At 31.0% G+C, this 23,388-nt stretch overlaps 3 protein-coding genes across 3 annotated transcripts; 2 read left to right on the top strand and 1 right to left on the bottom strand.

Moving 5' to 3' along the window:
• Window positions 1-817: 817 nt before the first annotated feature.
• On the bottom strand, window positions 818-22,585 carry LOC134834427 (nitric oxide synthase). Its single transcript, XM_063849076.1, is given in 20 exon segments — window positions 818-1,040; window positions 1,111-1,177; window positions 1,249-1,373; window positions 1,434-1,571; window positions 1,622-1,842; window positions 2,691-3,410; window positions 4,134-4,540; window positions 4,602-4,672; window positions 4,828-4,980; window positions 5,040-5,184; window positions 10,431-10,525; window positions 10,592-10,706; window positions 10,777-10,958; window positions 11,129-11,192; window positions 11,296-11,406; window positions 11,489-11,770; window positions 11,831-11,922; window positions 12,584-12,746; window positions 13,453-13,589; window positions 22,432-22,585. Coding segments are annotated over 20 exon segments (3,525 nt in total). The 5' UTR covers window positions 22,561-22,585; the 3' UTR covers window positions 818-932.
• Window positions 6,110-7,779, top strand: LOC134834491 (UDP-glycosyltransferase UGT5-like). The gene has a single exon (XM_063849191.1). The coding sequence runs from the start codon at window positions 6,163-6,165 to the stop codon at window positions 7,759-7,761; it is 1,599 nt and encodes a 532-aa protein (XP_063705261.1). The 5' UTR covers window positions 6,110-6,162; the 3' UTR covers window positions 7,762-7,779.
• LOC134834291 (UDP-glycosyltransferase UGT5-like) lies at window positions 8,119-9,892 on the top strand. The gene has a single exon (XM_063848911.1). The coding sequence runs from the start codon at window positions 8,135-8,137 to the stop codon at window positions 9,677-9,679; it is 1,545 nt and encodes a 514-aa protein (XP_063704981.1). The 5' UTR covers window positions 8,119-8,134; the 3' UTR covers window positions 9,680-9,892.
• Window positions 22,586-23,388: the final 803 nt, after the last annotated feature.

Raw genomic sequence — 23,388 nt, 5'->3', positions numbered from 1 at the left:
TGCGATTAAAATCTCTTTCTTTCTCATCTCTTTTTCTAAATAAATAAATAAATACACACGGCGCAGAAAATTACGTCACAATGAATAATATAATAATGAAGAAATGAGATTAAATTTTATAAGAAAATGTTGTTTATGTGCGGATTCCTTTACAAAAAGACTAATTCTGTGATTATTGTTAGATTTACTCAAATTTCTATTATGTCATTTGAAGAAATGAAGAGTAAACATTGAGAAATTTTATTGTTGAAAGCGTATTTTTACTCGAAAACATTTAAATTAACACTCATAAAATAAATTTTACCTTCAATACTTTCCAAATCTTCAAGAAAACGATAAAATTACGAATGTATTGTCACAATTTTGTTTATATCATTGTTTGTTTACTTCAATATTTCGGGTAACGTAAAAAAGAAATAAAACGCTTTAATTTTATTTACTTTAATAATTTATTTTAAAAATACATAATAATAATAGTAGAGCATGATAATAATAATTTTTCTTTATATTTTTTTTTTTCATTCAAATTTACAAAAGCAAAATAGCTTGAAATTGAGTTGTTTAGAAAAAATATTGCGAGCAAAATTTTTCATTTCTAATTCAAAGTTTAAGCTGTTCGCAGAATTTTTCTCCAACAATAAGATTTATTATTCAAGAGTAATATTCAAAAAGTTTTGTAAATTTATTCAAAATTGTCCATTTAGATTGATTGTTAGCAAAGATTTTCGATTTTTTTTTTAATATTATTTTTTTAATTATTTAGCAATTTTAAACATTTTTCCACATTTATGATAATTATTTTAAATTGTGTGTAATTACAACATTAAGATGTTAAATTGATGATTTTTTGATATTTTTTTTTAATTATTTGTTTGCTATTATTTGATTGAAAAGCAAAAATTAGAGGAAAAATTTGATTTATTTTTAATAATTTAACTTTGTGATTCCATTCGACTTCGTGCTGTTGCCCGTGATTTGTTGTGAATCTCTTGTGTGCGTAATGTAATTCCAAAAATATCCTCGTGATAGCGGTTTTCGTCCTTTTTTGGAATGTCAACAGCAATTAATATAAGGTACAATACGGTTAAATAAAAAAAAATAAACTCTCACCCGTAATCGAAGCATGAAATTTTCAACTTCGTTCTCTGATTTTCGTTCCTTGTTGGCGATAATTCGTCTGCGCGCATGTAAAAAAGGACCATTAAATTAATTAAAAAATTAACTTTTGAAGTGTTTCCATGTAGGTACCTCAATGTTTGATAAACATGTTCTGCCATCGTAACGTCGCCGCAAACGTAAACGTGACCCTTTTCCTTGACAATTAACGTGTAAATGGCGTCAGATTCCTGTTTTGCAATGTCCTGCACATATGTCTGAAGTGTCGAATGTGTTAGAAAAATTTGAATATTCATAAGTCATGAGTGTAAATATACCTTTGGAATGTTTGGTTCTCGTGATAACGCTAAAAATACTCTATCTAAAACACCTTTGTTAACCATATCAGACTTTTCTTCGCTGTAAAGATCGACAGCTTTTGTGCGACATCCGAAAAAGAGGAAAACTTTCGGTGTCTGAAAAATAATTTAAATGAAAAATTTTGAAAAAAAGCAAAAAAAAATGCATTAACCTTTTCTCCCATTTCTCTTAATGCATCCCAATGATTCCAAAATCCTCGAAAAGGAGCAATTCCCGTTCCTGGCCCAATTAAAATAACGGGCAGTTCAGGATCTTTTGGAATGTGAAAACTTGCTGCGTTTCTCACAAACAAATATATCGGATCATTTTTCTCTAAATTTGCCAAATAGTTGGAACAAACACCGTAATGTTGAGGACCTTTTCCATCTAAAGTAAAAAAATTGAAAATTCACTTAATTAACTTTTATTTATTCGAAAATCAAGTAGATTTTAATAGAATGAATATTTATTCAATTTTAGCTTTGAAACCTATCAAAATTTGGTTGAAAAGTGACTTGAGAAAAAAAGTACGATTTTTGTTCCTCATATGATAAAATCGTACTTTTTTTTATTTGATCAAAAATCGATCAGATATCAATGGAAATCAACTTTAGAATGAATATTTATTAACTTTTAGCTTTGAAACCCATCAAAAGTTGGTTGAAAATTGACTTGAGAAAAAAGTACGATTTTTGCTCCTCATATGATAAAATCGTACTTTTTTTTATTTGATCAAAAATCGATCAGATATCAATTGAAATCAACTTTAGAATGCATATTTATTAACTTTTAGCTTTGAATTCCATCAAAACTTGGTTGAAAAGTGACTAGAGAAAAGAGTACGATTTTTGCTCCTCATATGATAAAATCGTACTTTTTTTATTTCTTCAAAAATCGATCAGATATCAATGGAAATCAACTTTAGAATGCATATTTATTAACTTTTAGATTTGAAACCCATCAAAAGTTGGTTGAAAATTGACTTGAGAAAAAAAGTACGATTTTTGCTCCTCATATGATAAAATCGTACTTTTTTTTATTTGATCAAAAATCGATCAGATATCAATGAAAATAAACTTTAGAATGAATATTTATTAACTTTTAGCTTTGAAACCCATCAAAAGTTGGTTGAAAATTGACTTGAGAAAAAAAGTACGATTTTTGCTCCTCATATGATAAAATCGTACTTTTTTTTATTTCATCAAAAATCGATCAGATATCAATGAAAATCTTACTGTCTGTTTGATACAAAAGTTGGTTGAAACGATTTTTGCTTACAACAGCAACTGTCAAATGAATCTCGTTTGGATTCTTCAACGGCGATGATGAAATTGAGTAAAATCGTGCAGGCATGGGAACAAGTTGTGCAATTAATACTGAAGCAGGAGGTCGACAAGAGGGAAATTGTTGCAAAAGTTCATACAAATCGGGAGTTTTGTAATATCGCCAATCTTCGTAAACAGCAGGATCGTTCGCTAACGTATTGATTCCTTCTTCGTCTTTGTCATCATCGCAGCACGTAGCTAAAAATTGCAAAAGTTTACGCGAAGGAGTCGTTGTAATGTCTAAAAATCGTGTTAACAAAGTTCTGAGAGAGCACGGAGGTAATTTCTCATGTTTAACCCATGTTTTAAAAATTCCTTCCGGATTGTGATCTTCTTTCAGAGTTTGAAGTTGAAGAATTTCATCAGGATCATCGACTCCAATTAAACGTTCAATGATACCATCAACGAGTTCTTTTCGATTTTCCGGAAAAATTCCTACATGATCTCCCGGTTGGTATGTCACACTTTCATCCGTAAGAATTTCAACTGAAATCGTACTTCGTTCATTTCCATTGTTGTTATGCAAACTGCGTGGCTTTATCTTCGTTGTACAAACTTTTATACCGCGATTATGGAATTTGGCGAGAGCTTCTTCGATTGAAAGTGTCTCGGAGACTTTTGAAAAACGAACTGTACTTGTTGTAATTTTATTGATCTCGCTGTTTGATACGTTACAACAGCTCCGCAAATGAATCTTCGGATTCTTCAACGGCGATGATGAAATTGAGTAAAATCGTGCAGGCATGGGAACAAGTTGTGCAATTAATACTGAAGCAGGAGGTCGACAAGAGGGAAATTGTTGCAAAAGTTCATACAAATCGGGAGTTTTGTAATATCGCCAATCTTCGTAAACAGCAGGATCGTTCGCTAACGTATTGATTCCTTCTTCGTCTTTGTCATCATCGCAGCACGTAGCTAAAAATTGCAAAAGTTTACGCGAAGGAGTCGTTGTAATGTCTAAAAATCGTGTCAACAAAGTTCTGAGAGAGCACGGAGGTAATTTCTCATGTTTAACCCATGTTTTGAAAATTCCTTCCGGATTGTGATCTTCTTTCAGAGTTTGAAGTTGAAGAATTTCATCAGGATCATCGACTCCAATTAAACGTTCAATGATACCATCAACGAGTTCTTTTCGATTTTCAGGAAAAATTCCAACATGATCTCCCGGTTGGTATGTCACACTTTCATCCGTAAGAATTTCAACTGAAATCGTACTTCGTTCATTTCCATTGTTGTTATGCAAACTGCGTGGCTTTATTTTCGTTGTACAAACTTTTATACCGCGATTATGGAATTTGGCGAGAGCTTCTTCGATCGAAAGTGTCTCGGAGACTTTTGAAAAACGAACTGTACTTGTTGTAATTGATTGATCTCGCATCCCAAACGCTCCGCCATTATCTTCGGGATCCAAGCAAAAAGTATCGCATGCAATTTGGAAAACTTCAGGAGCCCATCGTCGAAATTCTTGTTCTTGCCCGCAGATTTCGTCGCCCGTTGTTAATGGCATAATACGTTCTCCGCCAAGTTCTTCCAAGATATTGTCAATGTACTTGCCAAAGGAACAAAAATTCGGATAAGCAGATGATCCGAGAGCAAAAACGGCAAAACGAACATTTGACAAGGGCCCAAAACTCTCGGAGGGAAAACTATCAGCAAGTGACCCGCGTAACGAATCGAGACGATCAATTTGCTTCAAAGGTTTCTTTAGCGCAAGCAAATCCAAACGTGAGTTGACTTTGATGAATGTTTTTGAAACGGGACTGTATAACGAAGAATTTTTTTTTTAAAAACCTAAAAAAAAAAATTTCAAAGGAAAATTACCTAAAACTATGTTGCGTCGATGCACCGCCATTCTCCTGTATTTTCATCTCGTACAATTCACGTGCAAAAGTCTAACGGATATCAAAATGCGATGAATAAAAGAAAAAAGAAGTACATTGTTGATTTCGACCAACAAGAAAAGTAAACAAAACCTTTTCAAAAGTTTACTTTTCTTTATTCAACAAAAAAAATGTTCAACAATATTTTCTTTAGCTATTCATTTCACTTAATCTTCCATAGAAAATTGTAAGAGAAAAAGGTCAAAAGCTCTTACCTCTCCGTTCTCAGGCGGATCTCCGTTACCAAAAGTCGATGTAACAACCATCAATAGTGCTTCATGCTCAATTGAGGTAATATCGTAATCATCCATGCAGTAAATCTACAAAAAACAATAAAATTTTAATGTTTATTTTTTCTTTCAGTTTGGATTTTTCTTACCTTTGCATTGAATGCGTGTCCCAATAATTCAACAAGTTGTTTGGCATAATGCTCAGATTTTCCAGTTTCTGTCGCGTAAAGTACAGTAGCCTTGATACGACGCGACAATGCTCGCCCGAAAAGTTTGGATGTGAATTTGACAGCTCTATGGGTGTATGAATGGCAAAAAGAGAAAAGGAAATCGAAAGTTGTTATGAAAAGAAATTTCTGTGACAAAAGGCATCAAAAAGATAAGATCAGAAAAAAATCGTTTTAAAGAGATGAATGACATCTTTAAAGAAATGAGTTTTATATTTATTTTAAAAACTTTTTTCATTTTGTTCATCCCTTTTTAAAGCAGTTTAACCGCTCCAAATGAAACTCAATGAGTTTGTCCGATGTCCTATTTTAAATTCTAAAAAGCTTAAATTCTAAATTTTAAAAAATTTTATCAAAAATTACAGTATTTCTGTCTATAGTTTCATATAATTAAAAGAAATTTTGAAAAAAAAATTTTTTTTTTAAATTTTATAAATTTTTTTGTATTGAAAACTGTATTTCAACTATTTGAATTTTTTTCTATCAAAATATTTTTCATAAAAATTGTTGTAATTTTTTCAAAAAAATTTTGAAAGTTTTTTTATGATATTAATTTTTTTCAATTTTGACTAAAATGTTCTTAAATCAATTTTAAATAAACAAATATCAATGTTAAAAACTCAAAACAAGGAAAATATTGATAAACGATCAAAAATTGTTTCAAATTTGGCATTTTGTATGAAAAAAAAATATTTCAAAAATGTATTTTTTTTTTTGACAAAATTATTGAGTTTCTTTTATTGGAGGGGCCTTATTCAGCAAAGTGTAAGCTAATTATGTAAAAATTTACACATTGATCATCGTGATAAGCTATGTTTAAACTCATATTGTGAAATCAAGGGCATTGTACTGATAAATGCATCCAATAGATTGTTGGTGCCTTATGACACTCGTTACTCATTGTTTTAGATAAGATAACAGGATAGTTTACTATAAAGTAGCGAATGACGAATAATTCAATATCAAAAGTCATTCAGTGTGTCAGAATAATTCGACACGAACGAATCAATAATTTTTTTTCTCTTCTTGAAATTCGAAAAAAAAAATGATAAGCGGTATTAATTTCGTCGCGAAATTCGTTGTAATTGCGTTTCTTCTCACAATTATTCACGAAAGCTCATCATACAAAATTTTCTGCATATTTTCGACACCCGCCGCAAGTCATCAAATTGTCTTCAGATCTTACTCAAAAGCTCTTGCAGAAGCTGGACATGAAGTTGTCGTCGCAACAACGCATCCTGTGAAGAATCCCCATCCGAATATCACACAAATCGATTGGAGTGATGTCAATTCGTATTGGCAAAAGCAACTTGATATGACAAAAACTTCCAAATATGGCTTATTGGGAATTATTTACAAATATATGGGAGGATTATCGCACGTTTTAGATCAGGAATTGTCTCATCCAGCAATTCAAGATATCCTAAAATACCCGAAAAAGCATAATTTTGATGTAGTTGTTGCCGAAAGTCAATTCGTCTCGATGTTAGAGTTTGCGAAATTCTTGAAAACTCCTCTTATTGTAATTTCATCGTCAGATCCGAGCTATTTGGAGCACGAAGCTGTTGGAAATTACGTGCATGCTGTCGCCGCTCCTTTGAGAACTTCCGCAACTTATGGTCCAATGAGCTTTTTCGAGAGATTCAAGTCAAAATCCATGGATTTCATTTTCTTCGCTATGGGATTTTTCATGGAGGGATTTTACACGGATGTCCTTCACAAACACTTTTCCGAAGTTCGTTCACCTGCTGAGATTGTTCGTGATATTGATTTGTTGCTTATTAACGTGAATCCAGCTTTCGGTTATATTCGCCCAATCACGCCAAAAACGATAAATTTGGGATTCATGCACATTACAGAACCAAAAAAATTACCAAATGACCTTCAAAGTTATCTCGATAATTCACAATATGGCGTCATTTATTGCAGTTTTGGCACAAATATTCTGCCTGAAAAGTTTGACAAACAAAAAGTTCGTTCAATCCTTGATGCTTTTGGTAGATTGAAATACGATGTTTTGTACAAATATGGCAATGATACGATCGAAAACTTGCCTGTTAATGTAAAATTAGTGAAATGGGCTCCTCAGCAAGACTTACTTGCACACAAAAATATCAAACTTTTCATCACTCATGGAGGGCAACATTCTATCGAAGAATCAATTTATCGTGAAATTCCAATGATAGCTGTTCCATTTTTTGGAGATCAATTCACAAACGCAAAACGAGTTGAAGCACGAGGATTGGGTAAACGATTAGAAATCGAAAAGATCACAAGTGACATTTTGGAAGAGACAATAAATGAGATTATCGAAAATCCAATGTACAAAGAAAATGTCGCCAAATTGGGACAAATAGTGAAGGATGAACCAATGAAACCAACAGAAAAAGCAGTTTTTTGGACAGAATACGTTATAAGACATAAGGGAGCGAAACATTTGGAATATCCAGGTGTTCACGTGCCAACTTATCAATTGTATTATCTGGATGTGATTGCGGCGTATCTCGTCATTTTAATAATTTTGACGATTGTTTTATATTTTTTCACCAAATTGATATCAAAAGTCATTCACAAAATCATATTAATTGTGAATAAAATATTTTTTCAATGCAATTCTGACAAAAAAGATATTAAAAAAGATTAAGAAATAAGATATAGAATAATAAAAAAATTTTTGATAACAAGAGGTATTCAGTGAGAATTTTTTTTAAATTTTTTTTTCGCGCTAAACATTCCTTGAGTCATAAGAATCACTTTTCTCCATGAAACATATGCTTTGAGACGTATATTTTTCGAGATTTCCTCTCACGAACAAATTTTGTAGGGCAAAATTAATATAAAAATTGTAAAAATGACAAATGTTTTTTTAATGTCTCGCCATTTAATGAGACTAATTATTGCATTTCAATGAGATAAGTATTTGTTTCTTGATAAGACAAAGTTAGATAATAATTGTATTAATGCGAAAATTTTGTGCAAAAAAGCAGTATGTGACAAGATTTCGTTCAAATTGCAAGATGTCAAGTAAAATTTTTCTTATATTTTTACTTGCAAGTTCAAATATTTGCTTTGCATATCGAATTTTGTGTTTCTTTCCAACCCCATCGAAAAGTCATCAAATTGTATTTGGCGCATATGTAACTGCACTTGTTGAAGCAGGACATGAATTAACTGTAGCAACAACGGATCCGAACGTTCTTGAACGCCATCCGAACATTACAACAATCGATTGGAGCTCCGTTCAATTGTATTGGATTGAAAGAATGAATTTGGCAAAAAGTTCAACAACAGGCATGTTCAGTCAATTACAAGTTTATCTCAATACGATTCAGAATCTTTTGGATTTGCAACTTTCTCATCCGGATGTGCAAGAAATTATTCAAAATCGCCCAAAATTCGATCTTGTAGTTGTTGAGTCAACGTGTTTTGGATTTTTTGAATTTTCTGAAATCCTAAAAGTACCTTTGTTGGTAATTGCTTCGTCAGATGCTGTCGAACACGAAAGTGTTGGAAATTTTGTGCATTCTATTGCTGCTCCAATGAGATATGCTGCTCCAACGAATGGACAAATGACGTTCCTTGAGAGATTTAAAGCAAAAACAATAGACTTAATTCTCCTTCCTGTGAAATATATTTTGGAAAATGCAATTATGCCGATCGTTAAAAAGCATTTTGGACCAAATGCGAGATCTTTTGATGAAATTTTTGAGGATATTGATATGTTGTTTGTTAATGCTCATCCAGCTTTGGGATATATTCGCCCGATCGTACCAAAAACTATCACTTTGGGATTTTTGCATATCAAAGAACCAAAAAAGTTGCCTCTTGATTTGGAAAAATATTTGAACGAATCGAAGCATGGAGTGATATATTGTAGTTTTGGAACCAATGTTTTGACGGAAAAGTTCGACAATGAACGTTTAACAATGATTTTGCGTGCTTTTGGAAAGTTGAAGTACGATGTTTTGTTCAAATTTGGCAATGACACGATCGAAAATAAGCCTGCGAATGTAAAACTTGTGAAATGGGCGCCTCAACAAGATTTGTTAATGCATAAAAATGTCAAATTGTTTATTACTCACGGCGGGCAACATTCCCTCGAAGAAGCTATTTACCGTGGAAAAGTTCCTCTTTTGGCAATTCCCTTCTTTGGCGATCAATTTATCAATGCGAGACGCATTGAGGCGAAAATTCTCGGAAAATCGTTAAACATCGACACGTTTTCCGCAGACAATTTCCTCTCAACGGTGCACGAAGTCATCGACAATCCAAAATTCAAGGAAAACATTTTGAAATTAAGTGACATTGTGAAAGATGAACCAATGACACCGACAAAAAAAGCTGTTTTTTGGACAGAGTACGTGATTCGTCATGAGGGAGCAAAACATTTAACGTATCATGGAAGGAAAATACCATGGTATCAATTCTATTATCTTGATATCGTCACAGTTTATCTCTTGATAGCGACATTACTCATTGCGATTGTGAGAGTCATCGTTCAGCTGTGTTTGAAACTGATTAAAGTTCTTTTCATGCGACAATTACATCAAAAGCAAGATTAGACAAAAAAAAACTTGAGCAACGATTTTGTCAAATCATTTGGTCAAACAAATCCACGTTAGACGAGAGATAACATTTTATCAGCGTGGGAACTTTTTTCTTCTTCAGTAAATAAATAAATTTGTTGACAAAATAATAACTTCCTGATTTGGCGTTTCCATGAACATTTTCCAACACGTGTTGGATTAAATCAAAAAAAAAGTATAAAAAAAAATGAAAAAAAAATATATAAAAAAATAAAATAAAAAAAAAATTTAAAAAAAAAACATAAAATAAAAAAAAAATATTTTTATAAAAATTTTATAAGAGGATATAAGTGAGAATTTTTGAAAAAAAATTTTTTTTTCGCCTAAAACATGGGCGACGTCAAAACAAACATATTTCTCCATGAAACATATGCTCGGAAACGTATAGTTTCGACTTTTGTCGCGTTGGTTTCAAAAATTTTGAGGGAAATACAATATAAAAATTTTGTAAAAAATCGATTTCTAAAATTTATGTGTATCCATTACAACAACAACAACTCTTCAAAAGTAATTCGGTCAGACAATCAAAACGTAATCCTCCTATTCGTTCCTTTATCAGGCAATTCGAATTTCGGCAAAACGTTTGAAACGAAAGCTTTAGTCACGTTTATACTACTACTTTTTCTCGCAAACACAATGACATAATAAATGATGACAAAAAATACTTTTGTACCATTTTTATGTGTGCTTATAACAAAAACAACTTATTTATTTAAAGATTACCTACCTCGCAATCTGCTTAAAGTGAAATTTACGTCTCGGCAATTTTGATTTTGATGAGTCTTCGTCCTTTTCCCAAATGTGTGTCTTCATTGGATTGTCCTGAAATGCACACGAGGGGAGAGTAAACATAACGCAAAAGAGGACAATTCTCCAAAGGGCACTTACTTGTTGCTCGAACGATGGTCTTAGATAATACAAAGCCATTTCTTGATGGAAAACGGGCATCGTTGAAGCCGACATTGGGGGAACAATCCAAACCCAATCTGCGGGACAGCCTTTTCTGTTGAAATAATAGTTATTGGTTGTCGTTAAAACGAAGGATTATATCGTCGAAAATTTTGAAGCCTTACCGTAATTTCATCTCGTTTTCCAAATGCTTCATAAAACTATCGCTCGCTGTATGATGGTCAACTATCGTAATATTTTTGCTCTGATAGGAGTGCAAAACAGCAATGTTGACTTCGACAAGTGCCTTATCTTTCCACAATGACGTCGGATTTCGTGTATCGAGTCCCATTCGCAATGCAACTGGCTAGAAAAACGGATAATTTTATGAGATAAACATAACTTTTTACGAGCAAATTGTCGACCATTGGTAAAAATTTCACAAGAGTGTTACGTGCCGACACAAGTAAAAAAACATGAAATAATGAAATGTGTATTTTTGTCAGTTTAATTTTATTTTATCGCTTGTTTACTTACCTCCAACATGTTTCTTCGTCCTGAATCGCAAAGATTTCGACAGCCAATTTCTGTTGACATGTACCTGAAAAATAGTAACGACAATTTAGTCACGTAAAATGCAAATATTGACACCTCTTGTCGACAGAACATATAAAATTCACGAGAAAAATTCATCAATAACGTACCAACCACTAAACGCGCATCCCGTAAATTGTATGCCGCCGCAATCGAATAACATTGATGACACTGCCGGGACTGCATACCATCGCAAATTCAAGTCTTTGAACCACTCATAACTAAAAAAAAATAAAAATAAAACACATTAATGAAGAGTTTGTCAAATATTTGCTCTGCCATTAAACAGCAATAAAAACTCACGTTGGATGTGTTATTGTAACTTCGAGCACCAAATCCGGCGGATATTCAAAGAAATCCGGATCGTGTCCGTTCGCGGAAACAACTATCGGCAAAATATCCCATTCCGTGCGTTTTGTGCGCCATCCCATCTTGATGCACAAATCCGTGAATTCGACAGTTGCGGGATCGCCTGTCACAGACCCGTCAGGATTTCGATATCCCGCATATTGTATCAATTGTTGATTCCAAATGCGATAATCGTGAGCGCCGTCTGTGCGTTGCGGAAAAATCGTAATTGCCGATCTAAAAAAAAAACTCCCGATATTCACTTTTTTTCATTCGTTTATCAGCTAATTTACTCACCTGATATTCCCTTTGTTTGTCGCATATTTAATGTGATTACAAATTGCCTCGAACATACCACTTGTTGTTGTAACGTAACGACAATCGAATACCTATGAGAAGGAGAATTAAACGATGTTGATGAGAAGATAAAATAATGCGAAAGGCACACACAAAGAATGAGAATTTTTTGCACAGCTCAACAACGAACGTAACAAATTGGAATAAAGGAGTTGATAAAATTTGCGAAAGGAAAGAAGGAAAATCCGATTAAATTCAAATGATAGTCGGAATCGTTATTTTATTTGTATTCTTAATGGAAAGATATGGATTTGTGTAGTTCAATTGTGTTTCATGCTGCGAGCAACTAAGGCGAAAACGACTCTTGCGAATGTTTGAACAAACTTTTTGATAAAAAAATTCACTTTTCGAAAAGTTGGTTTTGCCTATTTCCGCATAAAATTGTGGGAAATTGCCCTATAATGTCGATGTCACTTAACCAAGCTATCAGACGATTAAAGTTTACGATGTGACAAAACACAAATGCATTCATTGAATTATTTTGAGATTCACTTTTTTTTACTACATGACATATTTTCAACTTTTTTCTTGTCGCACATGAATAAAACCAAAATGTCAAATTAATTGTTTTATAATTGACATGCGGGTTGTTAACTTAACAGAACGTCGTAAAATAAACATTTTCATATTTACTCAAATTTAAAAGTTAATTAAAAATTTTTTCGTCAAAAAAAATATTTATTTTGAATTTACCTGTAATTTTGCCCATTGAATTCGCCCGATGCAACGCGATGAGTTTCGCCATGCCAATTTTGCACCGTAAATTAACTCTGTCTCGTTCAGTTGATACGACCCGGTTGTCTCAATTTCATCCTGAATTTGTTGCCATCGCGTGATGTGAGCCGGAGACTTGGATCTGAAACGGAATTTAATACTTGTTCTGTGAATGAATGTGAATCAATCACGTTTAATCAACGCATTTCGCCTTTGGGCGTTCAATATGACAAAAACATATTATCTCGTCTGCATCGGAAAAGTATGCAAAGTATTTTTCTGTTATAAATAAACCGTTGTTCTCCGCATTTATCATTCATTAACAGATTTACATCGATTCAACGAGTAAAATATTTAACTTAGGCCGCTCCAAAGAAGATCAATAATAAAGTCTGATGTCCCATTTAAAAATTAAAAAATAAAAAAAAGATTAAAAATTTAATCAAAAATGACCGTTTTTTAGTGTATTTTCATAATTTTTCAAGAAATTTAAAAAAAAAATTTAAACTATATTTTTTAATTTTTGTTTTTAAAATCATATTTTAACTTAAATTTTCTTCTCTAAAAATATTTTTTATAAAATTACTGACTTCTTTTTTTTCAAAATTTTTTGACAGTTATTTTTCTGAAATAGTTTTTTTTTTATTTTTAATATGAAATATTCTAAAATCTATTTAAAAATAGAAAATCTCTTGAAAATATTCAAAAAATTTATTCAACGCTAAAAATTGTTAAAATTTTGTCATTTTGTATGAAAATAGTATTTCAAAACATTTTTTAAATTTACCCCCATTTTATTTTCAAAAATTTTGGACTTTATTTTTGATTTTCATTTGGAGCGCCCTTACCTCCTTATCGATGCGTAATACTGATCGATAAATTCCTTTGCATGTTGCAATACAACTTCTCGTTTTCTTGGTTCTGTGCCCATCATGTTCGGGAACATAACACTTCCCAAACAAACATCCTTGTTGCAAGGCATTACCTGAAAATAGAAACAAATTTTATTGTTTTTGTGCAAAAATTTTCAGAAAAACGAGAAATTGGTCAAAAGTGAAAAAATCTTGACATCATCATCGGAAACGCTTTAAATTACTCAATTTACTCTCGTTTCAAGTCCTTTTTTTATTGACTTTCTAACAGTGACTTGCACTACAAACATTGTTGACTTAAACTTTTATAAAACAAGAATAATATTATTCTATCGTTGCTTGTTTCTGTTGTTTGTTGAGGGGAGAAAGAGAGATAAGTACAAACTCATGTGAGTAAAAACGGTTTTACGGAGGTGAAACTTTTTCACGTTAAATTCATTTGTTTAATGAGCAACTTTTTCCTTGCACTAAAAAAAACACATTTTCTACTTGATGCTATTTACCGTTCTTCACGAAACGATGCATCTCAATGTTTTTTTTTTTTTTTTTTTTTTTTTTTGAAAAAATACTGTATAGATCTACAATAAAGATAAGCGTGGTAATTTAAAATGTCTGGCATTACATAATTGTGCATTATGGGAAAGTTTTCCTTTAATTTTTTTTGGCTCATGTACGACAATGTACGTCTCTTGCGAAAATTATGTGTTTAAGGTGTAATTGTATCTCGGGTTTTAAATTGTATCATGAATTTTATACTTACTTGACTCTGTATAGGACACTTTGCTCGCTTGGGAAATGTTTATCAACTTAAATTGTTTATGGGTATGTTGTACTTTTTTAATAAACCATGATTTGAAAATGGCCTATGGTAAGTACTTTTCATTCTTTATGCACCAAAGCATCCATGTGCTTAATTAAAATTTACATTCGATACCGAAGTCATAGTTCGAAAACACCTCAAAGGTAAGATACAACGTAAAAAAGTTGATCTTTGTACATTTTTGTGTGTTTTTTTATTTCAGTTCAGTTTAGTTCAAAGTTCGCATCGACTTCAAGGCATTCCATTCTGGTTAAAAATTTACAACATCACAAAGACTTAGCAGAAGAGTTAGAAAATGAGTGTGAAGTAGAGAGAAACACACACCTGTTTCTCTTTGTTTGCAGTAATTAGTTAAGCTTATGAGCACACACACAATATAATGTACGAGCAAAGGCAAGGAAAAAATGGAATTCCTTTGAATTAATCATATATATAACACGTTACCAATTAGCATCTTCGTTGCTTCAAAAACATCTTGTTGCTTTCTCTATGTTTCATAAATTATTCATTTCGGTTAATGCCGTTGTGTCGTAACTCGATTTTTATCAAGTGAATGGAGACATCTGGTTGCCTTTTCTCACTCTTCGTCTCTTCAAGTAACTCGTTAAGGGTTCGGAGTTTGCTTCAAATCTGCTCTAATTATTTTAAATTAAAAATTGTAAAAAAATAAAATAAAACAAGAAAAAAAAATAAGAATTTGTTAATAAAAAAAATTAAAAAAAAATTTACGAAATGTTACTTTTGCTTTTGATTCTTATTTTGCATTGGCTTGTTAAAAAATTACAGAAAACTCGTTATGGTTCGTAAGCTTACAAATTGAAAAATAAAAAATACGTAATTTTGATTTTTAGAGCCATTCTGATAAATTTTTATGCATTTGGAGCAAGATTTAACAAAAATTGCTTTGACACAGTTTTTGACATAGTTTTTGATTTAGTTTTTCTCTTGATTTAGTTTTCAAATCAAAACTATGTCAAAGAAAAATTTTTTTTTCAGTTTCAATTTTTTGGCAGTTTTGAGTTATAAAATGATTAAAAATGATAAATTAGAGCCCTCTGACAAATTTTTATCCATTTGAAGCAAGATTTGACAAAAATTGCTTTGACACAGTTTTTGACATAGTTTTTGACACAGTTTTTGACATAGTTTTTGACACAGTTTTGCTCTTGATTTAGTTTTCAAATCAAAACTGTGTCAAAGAAAAATTTTTTTTTCAGTTTCAATTTTTTTGAAGTTTTGGGTTATAAAATGATTAAAAATGATAAATTAGAGCCCTCTGACAAATTTTTATCCATTTGGAGCAAGATTTGACAAAAATTGCTTTGACACAGTTTTTGACATAGTTTTTGATTTAGTTTTTCTCTTGATTTAGTTTTCAAATCAAAACTGTGTCAAAGAAAATTTTTTTTTTCAGTTTCAATTTTTTTGAAGTTTTGGGTTATAAAATGATTAAAAATGATAAATTAGAGCCCTCTGACAAATTTTTATCCATTTGGAGCAAGATTTGACAAAAATTGCTTTGACACAGTTTTTGACATAGTTTTTGATTTAGTTTTTCTCTTGATTTAGTTTTCAAAACAAAACTATGTCAAAGGAATTTTTTTTTCAGTTTCTATTTTTTGGCAGTTTTGAGTTGCATAAGCTAGAAATTGATCAAAAATTACGGAAAACTTCTTTGAGTATCTTTTTGATGTTTCTTAAGCTTAAAAAAAATAAAATAAGAAATTTTTAATTTAACCAATGATTAACGTTTTTAAGAATTTTTATTTTGCATTTTTTCGAGACTACAAAAAATAGGAAAATTTACGATCCCTAAACTCGTTTCGCTCGAGAACAGACATAAATTTAAGACAAATGGTATCGATATCACACCCTGAGTTAATGCTCTTTTAATTAGGTGTCTGTCGGTTGTGTCTACGAAATTCAGAGAATTACATAAACGAGGAAAGATTATTATGTTAAAACAAACATCTTATAAAGATATTTTTCACGTAAAAAAGGTTTATGTCTTATAACTTCATTCATACTTTTATTGTAGATACGTGAAAATTAGCTACAACGGTAAAAAGGGAGAGAATGAGAGAGACTCTAATATAAAATGACTTTCTAAATTGTCAGTTCAAGAGTTACTTTTGGAAAATGAGAATCTTACGTTATGAATAATAAAAAGTACAATAATTTTAAAAACGCGTTAATCAACATGTTAACAAAAGAGATACGAAGCGCATATTTATGCAAGAAATGAAATTTCTCACAAAAGGCTCTTTGATGTTTTGTCTTAAAAGTTGATTGCAACGCTTGGGTTTTTTTACAAATTCCTTTAAATTTTAAGAAATCTGTAAATTTAAACAGAAATCATGTTAATATCTTTCGTCACATCGAACATAAGTTATGTTATACAATCAATTTTTGTCAAAAAATATCATTTTTTTCCCAAAAGATTTAAAAAAGGATGATTTAAAAATGACTTTAGCAACGAAATTGATCATCAATTGTCGTCTGGCACTTTCACCCTTTCTCACTTTTACGATTATCATCTTCTCTCCAATAATTCCATGTCTGGATTGTCGACATGATTTTTGTTGAAAATGCAATTTCAACAGTGTTTGTTCTTCATTAACTTGCCTGTTCTTACTTTCTACAGTTAATAATGCCATCAAAAAGAAGACTTTCAATGAAAAGTAAATATTTTCAGGCTTTGTTGCAACAAACCATAGACATTTTCCAAAGTAGTCTCCTTTGAGTCATTTCGGGAAATTCGTGTGTAAATGACTGACGATTGAACTTCATCGTGTGTCTTCTACAAGGAGGAAAACTTAATTTTCCAACTATACGCTCTGAAAGTTGATGCAAAATATGATGATGGAAAAGTAGCCTTATTCCCACAAGTAATTACTCAATGAAAGGTATTTAAACTGTAAGAGTTTTAAGTTGATAATGTGTTGAAAAAGTGATTTATCTCCATCTATGTTATTACGCAAACAGTTTCGTGTTATCAGAATTTGACCAGATTTCTCTTAAATTTTCTCCCGTTCTCGTTATGGAATGTGCATTGAAGCGAATTTTCGCCACGAAACTATAATTGAATAATGAAAATAGGATAAAATTAATGCCTTTCAAGTATCATTACTTATTTATATTATTTTCCGGGTTATTTCAGGCATTCCTTCGATAAAATGATGATATCGTCGTCGCAATGTGTGGTTGTTAAATACTTCCCGTTTGCATTACATACTAAACAATTTATCTACCGCATGAACACACGTCTTCTGCTTAAAAACCACACTTACCGCGCAATATATGGTTTAGTTATGGTTGTAATTAAAACATAAAATAAAGTTGTAAAGTTTCCATTACTGAAGAGAAAGCACAAAACACGTATGCGTGCATCCATAATTCATGCAACAGTCCTACAAAACGGTCGATTTTTCAACAAAAGACCCAATAAAGCCGCTCCAAAATTTTTTTTCAACTTTTTGTCCCATGCCCCATTTTAAAAGTTAAAAAAAAAATACATTAATTTTTTTTATAAAAATTTTCAAAATAAAAAAATAATAAGAAAAATTATTTTTTTTTTTAAATTTTAATTTTTATAAACTTTTGTACTGAAAATAATATTTTTACAAGAATTTTCTTCTCTAAAAATAATTTTTCGAAAATTATTGAACTTTTGATTTCAAAGTTAAAATTTTTTTATGAAAAATTATTTTTTAATTTTTTTAGTTGAATTGCTCTGAATCGATTCATAGAATATTTGTCATTTTGTATGAAAAATTATTTCAAATCTTTTTTTTTTGCCATTTTGAAAAAAATATTTTGGGACAAAAAATTCGAAAAAAAAATTTGCAGCGGCCTAATCCATTATAATAATATTTTAAGTCTCTTAATATTTATTTTTTAAAGAAATTCTTCAAAGAACAAAAAGCTAAATTCGTCTAAAGGAAGATAAATTAATCAAAAATCCCTGTGAACTTTGCTTCTCTTGTAGTTCATCTAATGAATTAGTGTACTTTACAAAATATTTTTAATCCTAATAATTATCACAAACTTGCTTGTAATAAATTTAATTAAATGTCTTCTCGTTCTCACTTTTCTGCTCCTGTTTAAGAGATGATAGTTTCTCTAAAAGATGATAAATTGCAATCTGTTTGAAATAAATTTACATAAATTATAAGGATTGCATGCTAGATTTCACATAAAAAAAGATGACGATGACAAAATACAACACACAAAAAAGAAATTGAACCTGTTGAATGTCATCCGAACGTAACACAGGAGATAAACTTTAATCTTCCTCTGTATTAAAAATGAATTATCATGGTTCTTGTTCTTCATACATTTTGAAGGAAGGTAAATGAGGTACACTAAATTTTATCTATTTTATTTAGATTTTCTCACAAAAGACGAAAAGTGTTGATATTTATGTCAAATGGAATAAATGATGTGCAGGAGAAGCAACGAGTTAAGGCAAGTATTTTTTTTTTTGCACAACTTTCTACTGAAGAATATAATAAATTCTATTTATAGCGAAAATTACGATCAAATCATGATACTTAAACATAATAAGGATGATAGACACAAAAATTACAGGTTATTGCTCGATGCTGAGATAAACATTTATGAAGCTGATCATTTATCAAATCATCAAAAAATTACATAGATACGAAACAAAGTCCCATAAAAAGTTCGTAAAAAAGTCGAATGCAAAATGACTGATCTCGCTGGATTTATTTACATCACAATTTTCGTCAAATTGGTCCATAAAACGAGTTGAAGGGCGTTTTTTATGCAAACAGAAAAAATGATTCTCCTTTTCATTTGGATGATGAGCCATTGAACTTTATTTGCATTCCAATAAAGTTTTGATAGAATTTTTGTTTTGGGTTAGAGAATGCAACAAAGGTATGTCTTGTCTTGTATTTCGTTATTTTATGTTTATTTCTGCTTTGTAATTATTTTAGCATTGGTCGAGTCAAATCACGTAAACTTTACTTTTGCAGAAGTAGGAGATATTCAATTTTGTTTATCGAATTCTCATCGAAATTCTTTGAAAATTGCTTGTCACGTAATTTTAACCGAAAATTGCCAACATGCAGACATTTATTGCAGTAGTTCGAACAGAAGATCCAATAACTCTATTAAAGCGAATTTATTAATTGATGAATGGAAAACTTTGTGGTTCGCTCGATGACAAAGAAGAAAAAGCAAGCAGAAAAGTTTTGTCAAAAGAAACGAAAATTCATTCACTTATACGAAAGTTGTTGACAATGGCAAAGCGAAAGTAAGCATTTCTTTTTATCTTTAAAGATTAAAGTAAATAATACAAAAACTTTTAATCAAGCAATTAATTTTTAAGGAAATACAATACGGAAGCAAAGTCATCCAATAACCATGCGTCTCCATCAAAAATTATTCCATCGAGTTAAAAAGAAAATACAACAACCGTTTAATCCATGTGCTTTGGATTTTATGAGATTTTTACAATGAAGCTCATTAATCATCATCAAATAAACTATTTAAAAAATTTTCTAACTACGGATTTGTTACAAACAGTAAGTATAACAAGCAACGTGATTAACTTTTTTTTAGAAAAAAAGAAGCACAATTAATTGTTTTCCCGTCAGTCAATTGTTACATCGACGTTTAAAAAAAAACTAAACCAAATCAGGAAACATTGTTTTATTAATATAGTTTGTTTAAACAGTAATGAAAAACCGATACACAACAATAAAGCTGAAGTACAACTGATTGGATGACTGTTTGGATTAAATATTATATCGATGCTTGTTATGTTTACGCCCTCATTCGTAGCTGAAAATGTCTGCTGATCAATAGAGCAGAACCAATGTTTATCTTAAACAAATTAAAACTTGAACAGTGTGAGTCAACGGACAACACGAACGGAGTTGGTTTCTGTCAGATATTAAAGTAAATAATAGTAGGTGACAAATTGGAAAATACAATTGACACAGAAGACATGAAACAGAGACAATTGAATGGAGAAATCGAAGAAATTTCATAAAAGACAAAATTTAGGTCACATCTGAACAATTCAAACTTTAAGACTTGAGGCTTTCAAGATTTTTGCAACAGTTAATAAGTTAACAAAAAAAATTTTACCTTCGAAAAAAATCATGTATGAGAGTGCATTTAATGCTTTTAAACTTAATAAGGCATTTTTTATAAAAAAAAATTTTTTTTTGAAGGATAGACAAATTTTCGACACATTTTTCTCCAAAATGCATTTTGTGAAAACTTTTTCGTTCAATTGAAACCAAGTACCTCCGCAACTTTCTTAACAATTTTACCTGATTATCTTATGCTGTAGAAATAATTGTTAAACTTTTTCGTACAAACAAAAATTTTAATGGAATTTGAACGAGAAAAAGATGAACAGACAATTATCGTTATCATAACTATTTTTTTTGCCGTTCGTTACAAGAATGACATTGGAGACAAAAACTTGTGAAAAAGACAAAAAATGAGAGAAAAAAGTTTGATTGTCTGTCAGACAGTTAATTTTTCTCTCTACAGATAAGACAGGTAGAAATAATTAGCTGTAAAAAAATTCTTGTAAACTCGAATTTCATTGAAAAAAAAAATATTTAAATGTCAGAACTAAATTCTTCTTTAAAACACAGAAACGATCTCACGTGCACAAATCAAACCATTATTATCGACTTTTTGCGAATAATTAAATGGAACACACAAAAAAACTCTGTAACGAGATAAAATGGTTTTTAATTTCATTTCACACACTTTTTCTGCTCGACGACGAGGATGCGCTGCTGCAAGAAACGCAAACATTTACAATCACTATAGTTTTAATTCAATGAACGTGTCAGAAAACTTTTAGTATTCAGATTTTTTTTTTGTGGAAATATAAATTTTATCGCGCCTAAAATTTATTTCACAGACAAATACGCAAAAAAAAAACGAGTTGAAAGGAACATGTTCTTTGTTTTTGCGTGTTTCGTTGTCTCTTTTTCTGTCGAGTTCTCATATGCACACATGCACATTTTACAAAATTTTGCATTCATTCGATATCGTCGGAGTTTAATATTAACTAAGGTTTTACTTTGTCACCATTGAGATTCGTTCGTAAACTGGCGTTGCGGGTGTTGTGTTACATTTATCTTTGGAAATGTGGTTAAGCAACACAGGATATAACGAACCATACCAATTATTTGAACAATATTGGTGTCACGTTTGTCCTTTTTTTGTCGATGCTCCAAAAAAAAAATGTAAAAAAGGTGACAAAAAACGAGGAAAGTAAATTTTACGTCAAATTGCAAGCAGAATGCAATCATTTAGAAAGGCACAGATAAAATTGTCAATACTATTAAAATGTGACCTTTTCTCGTGCTCATGCCAAGTCTTTTTAAAATTGAATTTTCAAGTGTTTTACGTGCATTTAGCAGGGCGCAATATTTGAATTTGAATAGCCATTGATGATGGAAGAAGTGCGGAAGAGACGTGATGTTTAATATGGGCAGTAATAATCGAACGAGACAGTTTCATGGCACGGAAAATGCGACTCAGCCGACTCGTTGGTAAGTAATAAATCCATCGTTTACTTCACGTTTTTTTTTCAGTAAAGCGGCTCCAATTTTTTTTTTTTTTTGAACATTTTATCCCAAAAATTTTTTTTTTTAAATGGAAGGAAAAACAAAAAAAAAGATTTGAAATACTTTTTCATACAAAATGACAAAATTAAAATTTTTCTTAATTTTTTTCAAATTGAGATTTGATAATTCAAAATTGATCTTAATTGAAAATTTGAATAAAAAAACATAAAAAAAATTGTCAAAAAATTTGAAAAATATTTTTTTTTTTTAAATTAAAAAATAATTTTTTTTAAAAAATATTTGGAGAAGAGAATTCATGTAAAAAATAATTTTTAATACAAAAAATAAAAAATTTAAAAAAAATTAAAAAAGTATGAAATTTTTAACTTTTTTTTTAATTTTTTCCCATTGGATTTTCGACATTTTAAATGGGGCATGGGACAAAAAGTTAAAAAAATTGGAGCGGCCTAATTAAAAATTTTTGATTGATTTGAGCGCTTATTTCGTGAAAAAGATGCGAAAGATATGAGAAAAAAATAATTAAATTAATTAAAATTATGTACTCACTTCTGTTGCTCCCGGATACAGTGTATCATATGTCTCTACCTGAGACATGACATTTTTCAACTTAATTGGTTTAATCACAAACGATTGTTTTCGTTGCTGTTGCACATGAGGTTGTTGCATGCCCATCATCGGACATCCCGCACTGTTATTTACTTGCGCATTTATCGTCAATGGCGGCGGAATAATTTCAAGCACGGGATTGTTAGTAGTACTCGACTTTACACTATTACTATTATTTGTCACTTGTCGAGGACCATTATGGATATCATTGCACTTTGATATTGTCCCAACGACATTATTTTCCTCTTTAACTTTTGTGCCATTCGCTTGTATTTGATTATTGCAATTGACATTAATGCCATTACTGTTCGGATTATTGTTCGAGAGTAACTTGTCACAGAGTGTCGTTGTGTCATGATTATTTTGCGCAAAAATTGGAGATGCATCGACTTGATCGACGCACGTTTGATGCGATGAAGATGCCGATTGCGTCGAGTTTCGCGTCATATTGATGAGTGTTGAGACTTTCAAATGCTCCAACATGGATGTAAAGTGTTGCGACATCATTCGATCCATGGTTGATGTTTTTTTTTTCGTTTCTGATTCTTTTTAATAAAGTTGAAGATGATGTTGATTCATGCCATAAAGGAAAGGAAAGCTTATCTGCAATAAAAAGAGGATTTTCTTTGTTTTAGTATAAAGTTTCTGTCAAATATTTAATTTTCTAATAAAATTTTCTTTTAGAGCGGAACGAACGTGAAAAACCTTTTGGACAACTCTACTGAAGGAACGAAAGTTACTTAATCAAATGAAATGCTCAGCGGGCTGTAAAAGAAGACATTCACGATTACTTCCTTTCATCGTCTGTTTTGCAGAAAAATAAAGTAGGTAAGTCACTTTGCGCTGTTTGTGTGTACGAATCGTAAGAATTTTTGAATAGTAAATGGAACTTTTTGC

The sequence above is a fragment of the Culicoides brevitarsis genome, chromosome 3 (genome assembly GCF_036172545.1).
Source record: "Culicoides brevitarsis isolate CSIRO-B50_1 chromosome 3, AGI_CSIRO_Cbre_v1, whole genome shotgun sequence".
Taxonomy (NCBI): Eukaryota; Metazoa; Arthropoda; class Insecta; order Diptera; family Ceratopogonidae; genus Culicoides; species Culicoides brevitarsis.
The sequence above is the reverse complement of the archived record's forward strand: the minus strand, read 5'-3'. Positions and strand labels throughout refer to the sequence as shown.